This window comes from Crassostrea angulata, chromosome 8 (genome assembly GCF_025612915.1).
Source record: "Crassostrea angulata isolate pt1a10 chromosome 8, ASM2561291v2, whole genome shotgun sequence".
Lineage (NCBI taxonomy): Eukaryota > Metazoa > Mollusca > Bivalvia > Ostreida > Ostreidae > Magallana > Magallana angulata.
In genome coordinates this window covers 37,562,729-37,577,005 of record NC_069118.1, presented here as the reverse complement: position 1 = coordinate 37,577,005, position 14,277 = coordinate 37,562,729, and the positions used below count along the sequence as shown (strand labels likewise).

General features: G+C 34.5%; 1 protein-coding gene across 4 annotated transcripts; it reads right to left on the bottom strand.

Moving 5' to 3' along the window:
* Positions 1-306: 306 nt before the first annotated feature.
* Positions 307-13,172, bottom strand: LOC128159610 (sodium- and chloride-dependent glycine transporter 1-like). Of its 4 annotated transcripts, none has more exons than XM_052822753.1 (17): positions 12,831-13,172; positions 9,802-9,984; positions 9,362-9,574; positions 8,782-9,190; positions 8,502-8,645; positions 7,782-7,944; positions 7,398-7,530; positions 6,648-6,782; positions 6,162-6,265; positions 4,262-4,386; positions 3,686-3,798; positions 3,180-3,308; positions 2,608-2,707; positions 2,160-2,260; positions 1,425-1,598; positions 955-1,107; positions 307-657 (listed from the first exon to the last, which is right to left on the bottom strand). In XM_052822753.1, the coding sequence occupies exons 1-17, from the start codon at positions 12,843-12,845 to the stop codon at positions 568-570; spliced, it is 2,484 nt and encodes an 827-aa protein (XP_052678713.1). In that variant the 5' UTR covers positions 12,846-13,172; the 3' UTR covers positions 307-567. The 4 variants fall into 4 exon arrangements, with proteins under 4 accessions (XP_052678713.1, XP_052678714.1, XP_052678715.1 ...); XM_052822754.1 differs by having other exon boundaries at positions 9,802-9,981; positions 12,831-13,170; XM_052822755.1 differs by lacking the exon at positions 12,831-13,172 and adding an exon at positions 11,823-12,363.
* Positions 13,173-14,277: the final 1,105 nt, after the last annotated feature.

Below are 14,277 nucleotides of genomic sequence, written 5' to 3'. Positions count from 1 at the left end.
AGGTGCAAGTGAGATTCCCTAATCATTGTATTCGGTTGCCCGCCCGTCTGTGTGTATGTATATCTGTCTGTTTACCGTTTTTAAAGCATCTTTGGGTGGATATCTTTCAAATTTGTCGAAATGAGGGAGCAAAAAGACAGGAAAAAATGGAAGCCTCAGGGTTAGTAAAATCTCAAGGTATAACAGAGAAGTTGGAATATAGTCACCATTGTAATTTAAGTCATTCGACTCATTCGCCCATCAATGACGGGATTAGGACGGTATACCCCTCCTTTATATAAAGACAAGCAAAAGAACACCAAATAGAAAAAATATGTACATTTTAATATCAATGTGTAAAAAAAATGTCAAAACATTGATAAATTAAAAAGCATTTAAAACATTACGATTAATACTTGTTAATACACTATACAGACATCTTACAAAATGAGTATATCGATTAAGTAAGGATTTACATGAGTATAAAATGATATAAATGGTTTTTGATTACACGATGAATATACGGTATTGCACAGTAAGTTGATTATTCCGGGACTTTTTTCATGTAATAAACGGATAAACTATAGGTCAAACAGCGGATTCATATGACACGTGGGAATTCTGGGTATAACCGGAAGCCCAGGATTGACGGGATACATCTGTCGTCGTATGGCTTCCCTGCAGATAAAAAAACATGATCAAAAAAATAAAATTAAATCATAAAATGAATTATTAGTCCATCCGCTTATGTCAATAACTTTAAAAATTTCCAAAGAGAACTAAACAAATAGCTTGACTATGCCGTGTATACATGTATTATTGGAAGGCCTGTTAAATTACATTAGAGATGAATGCACCAAGATGAGGTTACTTTCGCGTGCTACTATACGCCTGCTCTTCTGGCGGCCGTAAATGACGCGCCAACGTTAAAATTAGATCATTAAATGATACAAGATGTTACAAAAGCATACGTACCATTGATGCGTCATATCCGTAGTTGACGTACTGGTGGCTCCCACTCTCCACCCAGGGATCCGCCACGAACCCGTCCACGTAGTCCACCAGCTCTCTGTGACGGACAAGGGCGGGGCCCCACTCCCGGGACGGAGTACACAGTAGTTTCACTTTCTGAAAACAATAGAAATAATTTAAGATTCAGTTCACAAGAATATAACAATGAGTTGTTCGTTTTCCGGTCGAAATCCCGAATTTTTCAATTTTACTCAAAGGAAATATAAAGGCCCCCCAAAAAATTATGAATTTCGTATATTGACTTTGCAGATTAAAAAATTGCACTTACATGCAATAAGGATTTTCATGTTTAATTGGTTGTAAATTACAGAAAACTGATTGGAATCCAGGTTGATATAATCAGCCAGTTATTTAATACTCCTACAACTACAAGACAATTTTAAAGTATACACTCAACAAGTCTGTAGCCCTACCTCCCAAGCGTTCTTTCCCTCGTCCTCCTTGTTGATTTTGTACAGCATGACGATGGGGATGAAGATGATGGAGAAGAAGGACATGAGCCAGCCCAGGGCCTCCGCCCACTCAGGGTAGGAGTAGCTGCCGTACTGGATGGGCGAGTAGTCGATCCACGCAAACAACAGTATTATCTGGACACAAGGAAATAACAATAATTCAATATAACAGTATTATTTGTAACAGGAAAATAACAATAGGTCAATAACAGTATTACCGGTATATGTAACAGGAAAATAACATTAGGCCAATAACAGTATTATATGGAACAGGAAAATAACATTAGGCCAATAACAGTATTATATGGAACAGGAAAATAACATTAGGCCAATAACAGTATTATATGGAACAGGAAAATAACATAAGGCCAATAACAGTATTATATGGAACAGGAAAATAACATAAGGCCAATAACAGTATTATATGGAACAGGAAAATAACATTAGGCCAATAACAGTATTATATGGAACAGGAAAATAACATAAGGCCAATAACAGTATTATATGGAACAGGAAAATAACATAAGGCCAATAACAGTATTATATGGAACAGGAAAATAACATTAGGCCAATAACAGTATTATATGGAACAGGAAAATAACAGTATAATTCGAATGTGAATAAAAGAATTAAACGATTGAATTTATAAACCGGTATTTTTTTTTATTATTCAGTTTTACATATACGAGTACTTACGCATATAATGATGGGACTAACGAACATCCAACAAATCTTCCAGCACAAAAATGGAGGTCTACCTAGCATGATTTCAAGATCCTTCAAATACCGGTTGATTCCTTGAAAAATAATCAGAATGATTATGCATATGTACATATAACTTTATTGGATACAAAATCTCTACATACAGGTACATGTATAAAGATTTGATATTTAGCGTGTATAGCATAATGGAAATTCATTTTCTAACAAGTTAATTTGATCCTTGTAATTTCTGATTTTATCTACTAGCATTCATAAATGGTTAGGTATAACTGACATTCAGCAGAAATGCGTTCCGCCAAATATTTTACTAAAAGGAATACGCGATCGAATGTAATACGTTCATAAAGTAAATGCCATTTTATAGCTGAATAGAATGTTCGAGTTAGACAGGTGCCCTATAATCTGGATGGCCGATACTGACCGTAGACGTAGCTGATGACGAGGACCTCCGTCAGGCCCACGATGAGGAGGGACCAGGAGGCCACATAGTGGTCCATCAGCTGTAGGATGTACATACCGCCCTGTGAAAAAAAACCACACCTAGTTTTAGACTCTGTGAGTGATTGTAGCCTAAATTACTTTTAGCTGAAAATATAAAACGTTAGCTCTAAATGACAAATCCGGGCTGACACGCGGTGTAAATCTACAGCTACATTAACAGAAAAGATGATGACAACTTATAATAACAACTTTGCACGACAAAACACTTGTAGAACTTTTTCTTAGTTTTGCAAAATGCGTTAAAATCGAAACCGAGAAATTTTGCCAAAAATCTTCTTGTTATTACAATAATATGGATGAAAAGATAAATTGATCACAAAAAATTATCAACCTAAAACAGTTACTGTATAATTATAATTGTACAGATGGATTTTTGTATCTCTCTGGTTCAAGTGATCGTTACACAATTACAGGTATATTTTTTAAAAAATAAATTCTATTGGATGTTCCGTAAATCTTGGATTCTTGAGTAAGTAGAAACATTTGGTTTACCGGCGTGGTCATGGGAAGACCTAGGATATAGAACACTATAGAGATCACCAGCATAACCAGTGTCTTCTTGGAGCGGAGCCCGGGGAAATAGTCCACGATTCCAGTCAGAACACTCTCCAACATGGCGAACTGAAAACAAAGATTTACGGTTCCATTCAAATTCATATGGCCTAGATAAACACACGGAGACACAGAAAAAGTTTGATACAATAAATTTACTTTTAAAAGCTTAATGCAATTGCAAGCAATATTAAATTAAAATCAATATTTACAATATTTAGTAAAGTAACTGTTAACGTATTGAAATGCGAATCAAAAACAGAAACTACAGAAGACGGTGTGGGGTTTATTAATATTTTCATCAAATTTGTAAACAGGACTCCAGATAAAATGTTAGAATTAGAGCATGCTACGCCAAACATATGTCAGTAATCTTATACCTGTGTATTTTTGTATCGAGTATACGTATTTGTTTTCCTTCCGTTTGAAAATGTTTGTTGACGTACCTGACTATCTATGCCAAGGGTGATGAGCATCAGGAAGAAAAGGATTGACCACAGGGTGGGCAGGGGAAGACTCTGGATGGCCTCAGGGTAAACAACGAACGCCAGTCCCGCCCCTGTTCAAACAGCAATAAATGACATCGTTTGACGAGTGTGAAAAAGTCTTGCAGAGTAACAGTGTTAATTTGCCATGCCAACTTTTTTATACAACAGTGTAACGTCATGTCATAAGAATTTAATTGCGATTAAATTTTACATAAAAATGAAAAGTTAAAGACACAATTTGTGTGATGATACAATTTAATAGCCATCATTGTCATGATACACAATTATACATGATACCGTGGTATATTAACATGATTGGACAAAGAATGTCGGAGATGAAAAGTTAAAAATGTTTAAAAGCATTAGGAAACACCGTTATTTAGTGGGTACTGTGTTATGAGCTGCAATTGCCAAAGCGCTTCACGAAATACGCTAATGGAGCAATTGTACAGTCATGTACTTCATAACGACCGGTTCCATGATAAACATTGCTTATTGCTGAAAGAAAGAAATATGCAGTAATACTGTTGTTACCATTGGTGACCACGTCCTTGACCTCCACATTCATCTGGCTGGCCATGTGACCCAGGAAGGAGAAGATGACGAAGCCCCCAAAGATACTGGTCACGCAGTCCCCCAACGACACCACTAGGGAATCCCTGACCCAGATAAACAAAGAATTTCGTTAATAAACGGGGTGTCATCGTGTGTGTATATATATATATATATATATATATATATATATATATATATATATATATATATATATATATATATATATATATATATATATATATATATATATATATATATACACACATGTATATATATATATATATATATATATATATATATATATATATATATATATATATATATAAAACAATTTACTTATATATTTAGCAGAATAAAACCCAATTATATGTCCGAGTATACAAAGAGACTTTTAATCTAATTCAACTTGATTTTTAGCTTATTATTTCTCACTTAAACTTGAAAAACATTGATATGAGCATATATAACTTACATGTACTGATAAAAATTGAATGTGTGAATAGTTAAATGTAGATTTAAAGTAAAAAAAAAATCGAAATCAAAAGCACCAAAAAACCAAAATAAACGTAGAAGTATACTAGTAAATATACATGTAGATTCCTAAGTTGACATCTACACTGTGTTATATTTCAGATTCAACAAGGCGGATAATAATCCTAGTATAGGTCTATATAAATCATCATCGCACACAACCAATCTGTATGTCTTCAGGTCATAGTAAACATGTAATACTGTCAATCCATATATAGGCTTTTAGTCGTATCATAAAACGGTCACATTAATAGGGTAACAGATGTGTCCTACAACAACATGTTGTTTACTACATCACAGATACATTTTGTAGTCTATACTTTGATTGATTTATATAGAAACCATCTTAATAGCTTGTGAATATTTCATGTCAAAGTGATATGCTTTCATTTCAAGGCTGATTTTTTGTATCAAGAAACCCTGAATATTTCATGTAAAAATTGCGTTTTTCTGGCGTTGGCAGTTTTAGCGCGTTATTTCTGTAATGTAGTCCCTGAATATTTTATGCCTAATAAAGTAGATGTTCTTAGAGATGAAATAACATTTGTCATACATTGTAAATTATGGATGCATTTAACGATGCTTTCACCTTGCTTTATTTTTACTTGTAGAATATTGAAATATACAATGATGAGTTTGAAATAGGTCAAACACAGTAACATTTCTTTATTTTAAGACTAAAGACACAAATATCTGCAAGTGTCACATTAATATTTCAGCAGAGGTACACTTACACATGTATTAAAGGGGGATGGTCACGATTTTGGTCAAAAATTATTTTTTCGATTTTAATGTTTACAAGGCTACAGTTAGGCATTTTTAATATGCAACCAAAATTTGAGTGTCATTCGTTGAGTTATACGCGAGTTACGGAGCACACAATTCATCGCTTTGTAAACAAAACTTTTGTTTACATTTTGAATGTTTTGATAAAAATTCGAGTTTTTGACCTTAAATGGATGTGTTAAAGAACTGTTTCTCAATGCTTAAAATAAATAAGATGATACACAAATCAGCTTGAAAAAGATTTCTTAGAGGTATATTGAACCTATGTAAACAAAAACAGGGCACGAGCCTTGTTTACATGACAAATAATTGCGAGCCCTGTATCTTGCTTATAACTCTACGAATTACTCTCAAATTTTATTTGATCAATTGAGTTGCATTTCTAAAGCATTTTAAATGACAAAAACAGAAAAATGAAATTTGACCAAAATCGTGACCATGCCCCTTTAAACATGATTAGACATTTAACACAATGTTGTGTATATACCAACATTTCATCAAACTGTTTAATATTTGATACATAGCTGACCGAATGTATCGTTAAGTGGGATGTGACGCTCACCTGAACACGTTGTTGTGGAATCGATTGTAGCTAGCCAGGGCTATAAGCCCGCCCCACCCGGGCCCCATGGAGTAAAATATCTGAACGGCTGCGTCACGCCAAACCTGTGGGATAGAATATTCGTCATGATGAGTCCTAACCAAAGGTATAGTTGGAGTGGTTAAGTATAATTACGCTATATATACTTTAAGTTATAGAACAATTTTTTTTCATGTAATGACGTAATATCGCGAATTTAAATTCACATTGGCATTAAAATGAATATACAAATAGAAGGGGTAAGTACTAAGTACAACAGAATAGATTAATTGTTCGTAAATTTATATAATTATATTAATGGTTTTATTTTGTGAAACGTTCTATTGGATGGAATATGCATTTTTTTTTTTAGCAAAAGTTATTCTTTAGTAGTAATAATTATATGCGTGAATTATATTGAATTTCATTAAATTTGTTTTTGCAATCATAAAAAATGCATGCGAATACCTTTGCGTCAAGAAGGCGTTCAAAATTTGGCACAATGTAATAATAGATCCCCTGCCCCGCCCCCTCCAGGGTGATCCCCCGGAAAAATAAAATAAACAGCACTATGTAAGGGAAGATGGCCGTCACGTACACAACCTGAAACATAAATATTTACAAGTATATTACTAGTATATAAAAGAGTTCGTCTATCGTGACAACGGAAGTTAAAGAGAACTGGGTCGATCCCACTGCTCTTCAGTTATAAGATGGTATTTCTATAAAATGTGACTGCAATTTAAACATTCCACACATTGCAAACGTCGACGGTTTCCGTGCAGCAATTAAGGAGGCTGTGTGGTCAACAAAATACACGTACCCATCAGATTCTTCAATTTTTAGATACATTTTGGACTTAAACTATCTATTAGAGGGAAAAATAAAGGATTTCAATATTGAACATGTTTCTATTTCTTCACACAGATGCAATCGGCTATTAAAGGAGATTAATAAATGAAGAATTGTATTTCAATATCAGAACGTAAACGTGTTCCATTTCTGAAACTTTTTTTAAAGAAAAAATATCTGCCAAATACAGTGAAAGACACCTTTCTATATTGATATATGTAAACATCGATGGTGATTTTATAACTAGTACATGTACCTAAATATTTCTACATATTACACAAATTGCTTTGTACGTCTCGGTATCAATATGATGCCATGGAATTTTCGCTTATTTACCCTCTTGATTAAAAACCAGGACCCCATTACCTTGCCCGTGGTTTTGATGCCCTTCAGGAGACACAGGAAGCACAATATCCAGGCAAACAGCAGCCCCAGCGCTAGCTCGTACTTGGGCTCCCCCAGGTCGTCGATGCCACTACTAATGCTCAGGAACTTGTTACTGCGCCGAAAAAAGACTTTAGGTATCTTAAGTTGTTTTTTTTCAATATTTATTTGAATCTTAAAGACATATTCTTGGCCTTTGAATGGCAAGGAGATCACACAGCTTGATCAAAAATGGTACATTTGTAAACATATTTAACATGTACGTAAAATATAAAATTACTGACATTTTGTAATGAAATATACCAGAATATATCTCAATGAAGATATTAAACTTTTCATTGATATTTTGAGTTTTGAGACACGTACTTCCAATACTCCTCTGTCGGCGACACTCGTCTTCTTCCGGTCACGTTTTTAAAAATGGCATCATTCCAGATTCCTTTGAACACGTGGTTTGAGTAACAAGTTCCATTTGCAAATTTTTGTTCAGTTCCAAAACAAGTAACTTTTGGTAACTTTAAAGTACAATCTAAATAGGAAAGAGAAAACCAATATAATGTTTCATATTCTTTGCTTTATCTATTTCATCAAAATTTGAGTTTGAATACGTTTCAATTTTTGAACAGAAGGCTTAGTTTGCACACAAATTGTAAGAGACTAAACAATTTTCTGTTTAATTGAAAATATGTATTCGAAAAAAAAATTCTCTAAAATACTAGTATAGGTTCTACACATGACATACAAAATTTTAATTTAAATAAAAATCACCCTCATTACCAAATGTATATTCAAAACTCTATTATATAATTGGTTGCCTGCGAGAAAGTAAAACTTAAAAGCGGTTTTTCTACTTTTCCCATCGAAGAATGCTTGAATTTGGCATAGCTGACTTTCGTTTATCAGAGATATGAAAGGATATTAAAGGCTTCAGGTATGACCAATATGATGCAATAAATTATACATAGTCAATAGGGGTTGACAAACGACCAAACTTTATGTCTATATGATACAAATACCAGTCATTTAATATATTGGCATTAGTTATGTTCAATTATTCTCTTAGAGAAATAAAAAAAAAATGCTCACCTTTTGTGTTCCATTTGTTATCACAGTTACTCCAGGGGAGATCACTCGTAAAGGAAGAGAAGAAATACAGCACCGACCACGTGATCAACACGTTATAATAAATACTGGTAAGTCCCGACATGATTAACATTGCAATTCCCAAACCTACAACAGAATGCTTTCCTATTAGGATCGTTTTCTACTAGATGATTTTTGGGGGTCTTTTTGTACAGTTTATTATAACTCAGTCAATGCTTGTTTTTTTTCTAAAGAAATATTTCGTGTAATTTTATAGTTTTACCTTTAAATAAGGGAGCGAACTCCCAGCAAGTGGTAGGACCACGACTACAGAACTGCCCTAAAGCTGCCTCCAGATAAAAAAGAGGAATCCCTACCAGGAGCATCATGATTATAAATGGCAACAGGAACGCCCCTCCACCGTTACGGTAACACAAGTAAGGGAACCTCCAAATGTTTCCCAGCCCCACACAGTATCCCAGCATGGACAACAGGAAGTCCAGCCGACCGGTCCAGTTCCCGCGCTCCTTGTTCTCGTCCACGCCGTAAATCTGCCGTCTGTCTGGAGGTTTTCTCTCCGCGCTGGTGGCCTCGTTTTCATTTGTGATATACCTCTTGGAGTTTTTGTCTTTTTCCGCATGATTTTTCTTTTTGTCGTTATTAGCATCGTTGTTATTGTTCGACAAGGACGTCTACAAAAAGTATAGTGACATTTTTCTATTTTTGCATCTTGAGATTTTGTCTGGCTTTTTTCTAAAGATAGGACTAGTCTATCTTTTCCTTTTTAGGATGACTTTGTATATAATTTACTTACAATCTCTTTTGCTCTACTGTAACAATTATGATAATACTATTTTGCTAACCTGAGATGAGTCGAAGGTTGAGTTGATGACGAAGATGCCTTTATCTACGGGACTGAGGAACACGTGGGGAGATTCTGGCTGTCCCTGCTCCTGCACAGGGGTGGTGAGTCGTCCATTGTCAGGTGAAGTCGTCAATATATTGTTATCACAGGGAGAAAGTCTGATTTCTTTAGGTCGAGTTGGAGTTCTATATGGCAGTCGGTCAACAAAAGGCTGAATGAAAAAAAAACCCAGATAAATAAAACTATTTAATTTTAACTCCATTTTATCAGATTGTAAAATTTCCATGTTTCTGTTTTATTAGAATATGCATGTACATGTGTATTGCATTTCTGTCTGTTTAGTAATATTCAAATTTCTTTTTTGCCACCTTGAATAACTGTCACATTATAAAACAGAATAACTTTCACAATTTATGACAAATTTGTTTGGTGCCCTACCCCAGGATCCTCGGAGAGGTCTTTAATGACGTACACCCCTCGATCCACGTGATTCAGGAACTGTTTGGGTGAGTCTGGAGTCAGTGGGGAGCTCGCCTGTCGGGGGCCGGGCTCGAATTCACCGTAGGACGGAATAGTGGATGTGGATAGGCTCACGTTCTGACCCCTGTTCCTCGTACCCTGCTGGTGTAAAGCTCATATTGAAGCAGGAATATCATGGCTTTGTGTTAAAATGTGTGCATGAAAGTATCAGTTCGGTGTAACATTTCTGTTTATATATGTGCAATAATATGATGTTGAACATCAACTATCGCTCAGTAGGCTCGACGTCATTTATAGTGTCTAGCACTTTGCTCATGTCTATAAAATCTTGATCACGTTGTAGAATTTCTCTCCGTTTTAAAATGTGGTCACATATGTAGTAATTTATTTACTTAGAAACAGCAAAAATCTAGCCTGAATTATGGTAGTCTGTCATAAGTCTTGACGAACATTATTATCTACGTTAATAAGTTTGATAAGGCAGACATTCGTCGTAAAACAATGAAATATTACACTTTATTTATAGACAATCACTAGACAATTAGTAAAACTCAATCCAGGTTCTGAGCATTATCTTTCAGCTCCTTGTATTTCACGTACGTTGCTTCTGTATGAGAACTAATAAAGGCCCGCTCCAACTGTATCTAATGCTTATGAACTAGGATTCATATTTTTGTAAAGATAATAAGAGAATAATATACCAAACACACAAGTATACCATTAATACACCCAAGGTATATCGTATTATCCTTTAAGAACATTTCATTTCTTGAGTTCCTTTACAACGGAAGATGCATTACCTGTAATATTGTTCTACAGTAGATTATACGCTATAATGCTAATACAATTCACTAGTACATGTATGTGTTTTTACTAATTAACAAAATTAACTGCACATCATTCAGTTGTGCTGCAGAGACAGTATTCAATAGTTTCCATAACAGGTCCAAGTTCTCCTTCTTGTAAGTCTCTTTCCATCAACTTCCACTCTGCGTCTGTCACCATGGTAACTACAGGTAGTTCGTTAACGATTTAATTAGCGCTTCATATAAGAGGACAACAGGTTCTGTGAACATGCAGCAGAATAAGGGCATTATCTTCGTCCATGAAATAAAGCTTTCATCAAGTGTGGGTCGGGTCCCCGTGTGAAATGGAGCATGGTGTTTTTTTGTTATTGATCGATTTCCTTCATTATCTGTCAAATTTTCGGTGGAAATTGATTTTTTTTCTCTCTTCTTTTTCATGCATTTATTTTATAAATAATACTGATGTCTCATGCAAATGATAACAAGGGTTTCTTTTCAAAGGTGTGTTATTTTGTCTTGTAAGGACTTAGGTAACAGTTATTGTTCATTTTACTTCCGTATTCGTGTGTGGGTAATGTTTTTTACGCTTTGTAAAAAAGTCTTTATTCCTTAAATTTGATTAAATCCCCGTAAAACAGGTTCAGTTGAAGCATACGAGTTTCATAATAGGTGGTTTTAAAATTAAATAGAAAAACCAACAATGCACGGAAAAATGCAATTAATTTTAACTACTTCGTTTACTCCTAATTTTAAAGCAGTGTGGCAACACAAGGCAGCTATTGATTTTGTATACAAAACAACGGTATAACTATTGAAAGAAATGCGTCATGTGCTATATTTAAAATTACAAAGAAGAAAACATTCACAGTTAGATGTGCATTCCAAAACGTTGAGTTTCATTGATATCGCCCAATCAATGCAAATAATCTCAAGTAGAATCGTGCATAAACTGAATCTTTCTTTCTTTCTGCTTCCTAGATATTCTCTTTAGAGAAGTGGACAGTCATTCAGACAGCAGAGAATACATTGTGCATTTGTACATCTTCAATAGCACTTTCGATTTTTTTTTGTCTTCAATAAAATAAATATTGATAATTATTAAATATTTTACGGTATGAATGTTACATGTACATGGATATATGAATATATAAAAAAAATAACAATTTTACTTACGTGGTTCATATTAATCTCTCACAATTCCATGTGAAAAAAAAATATAATAATAAATATTACATCCTTGTTCCTTGTTAAGATATTTTCACACTAATAACAGTTGTTTTCCTGACCATTAGAGTTGTCAAAGTTGTCACGACATCTACATGTATATAACGGCCCGTCCAGTTGTCTCAAACTCTGATCATCTCATTATCGTCGGTCGGACATGTTGACCGAACACCTCAATGTTTGCCAAAGGTAATAGAAAACATGGCCGGCGAAGACTAGGGACTCTATGATAAATTGTTATTATTGACAGATTAAGGGCTCATTAATTGAGTCATCTTGCTGTCTTATCGGGTCGCCGTCGTCTTAAATCTCGTGGCCGTCTCTTTAAACTCTTCAAATTCCTGCCCTCAAAGATCACAAGTGTACGTATATTCCGAGTGCAAGGGAGGTATTGTGCATGCGAATTTCCTAATCGTCCCCGAATCTTTTTAAAATTCCCCTTTTTATTGGCTTTCTTCACGCCTCAGTACGGAGTCAGTTTTATCGTATTTGTGTCCGGCCTTTCAAATACTTTCACCCTTTTTTCCTTTGTCAACATAAAAACTCGGATTGACAGGGGTACAAAAAATGAGTTTACACGCCAACACAGGTGTTAAATGATAAAATAAGGATAATATAAGTGTAGCTGGTAAGAAACAAATTGAACAGGTACAAAGTTCAATTTAATTCCATGATATTTTGACTTTCAGCAGATGGTTTGGATAATTAATGCGGACAGCAGGTTGTCTTATTCATCTTCATATTACATAGGGATCTAAGTTCGAGCTCATCACCTTTCTAATTATTATACACCATACCCCAAGCCATCTTATAAACAAGTGGATAAAACAAGTCTCACCTGTGGAGCTACACCTGATGATATACACAAATCCCACCAAGTCATCAATGGAAGCAACAGTATTTAGATCACAGACGTAAATATTTAGGTGCAGACGACATGTTTTAAGATACACCTACCTTTATTTCTGTCATTTCGAGGAGAATCACTCATCATCCTTCATGTTTCCACACCTTTATAATGGGTCCATCCCTCACAACAAAAGCCCTGCCATGCTGACAGATGCACCATGCCAGTTTGTTGTCGTCACGTGATCATCGATTTCCGGTAAAGAGCAGACGGTCCAAATCCGACTTTCTATTAGTCGTTTTCTTTTTTGGACGGGTTTTATTCTGTGACTTTAGCTTAATTATTAATGACTAAACGTGTACTCGGAGCTATCGACTTGTTCACATAGTTCGTAAACGGTTTATAAAGTGAAACGAGGACCGTGCATAATCTATTAAATTTCTTCCACTAAGTCACCTTTCGATAAATCAATAATCCAATAACAAACAAAGGTTCCCGATATAATCGAATTATCAAAGAACTTTACAGATAGTCATGTAATTCTATCTTGGAGTTTCCTTTTCTCACAGTAAATTAAATTTCTTGCAGTGTTATTAGAAAGTTTGGACTGGTTTTAAGATTGTACCGTTTGAGTAAACATAAAATCTTGTATAAAAACTTGACCTTTACTTGTAAAACAAAATTTTAATAAACAAGGATATCTGCAGTGTAAATGCATTGCAGTTGAATAATTCTTCGGAAATTTTTAATGATTATTATCAATAATAAAATCTGTTGTACAAACATAGCTCTAGAACTACAAAGCCAACCGACTCACTTTAAACAGGTAACGGTGTGCATATCTTATTAGAAGTATATAGGTGTATGTGCATTTATTATTACCGTGGTCATGGTGATACACACAGTACCGCCGGTGTAATTAGGTATTTATTGGCACGATTCTAATTCATCAATCAAAATTGACCTACAAATTCTATCAAAAACTAGAAACGATAGTACATACATAGTGTATGCAAAAGAACAAACAGATACTCGGACAATACCTACACATATATCCTTTGTAGGAAAGATGCCGTCATTTTTGTAATTTGTGGACCTTTATTAATCGTTATTTACCTATCGAATGTGAGCGTCGAAGAAACAAACCAAGACTTTGTACATGTAATCAAAGCCGATTTTTGTGAAATTAGTGGTGATAAATTCAACTTTTTTATTGCAAGAGTCTGAATCAGAATGATGCTAGAGAAAATGCTTACCTTTTCAAGATATCATTTAACTCTGATATTGATATAATAATGGATTCAAACAACCGTTCTCCTCTAACAAAACTGTGTAATATTTATATATAAAAAGACTAAAAACTCGTGCTACAGAGATTTTCCACCTTCTCTAGTCATCAGTTGCAATGTGCTGTCAATCTCCATATATTGTATGTATCTTTGTTTGAAATTTAATAATATAGATTGCATAATATTTGTAATAATTTGCTAATTGTAAAATATGGTATAGAATTGTCATTATAGTGAAAATTGTATGTATAAAAAAGTATCTAGGAGA

Excerpts from the sequence above, each read along its gene's own strand:
- LOC128159610 (XM_052822753.1), bottom strand. Across the intron at positions 6,266-6,647 it reads AACGCCTTCTTGACGCAAAG|GTTTGGCGTGACGCAGCCGT; the intron begins GTATTCGCATGC and ends TCTATCCCACAG. Across the intron at positions 2,708-3,179 it reads GTCTTCCCATGACCACGCCG|GGCGGTATGTACATCCTACA; the intron begins GTAAACCAAATG and ends TTTTTTTCACAG.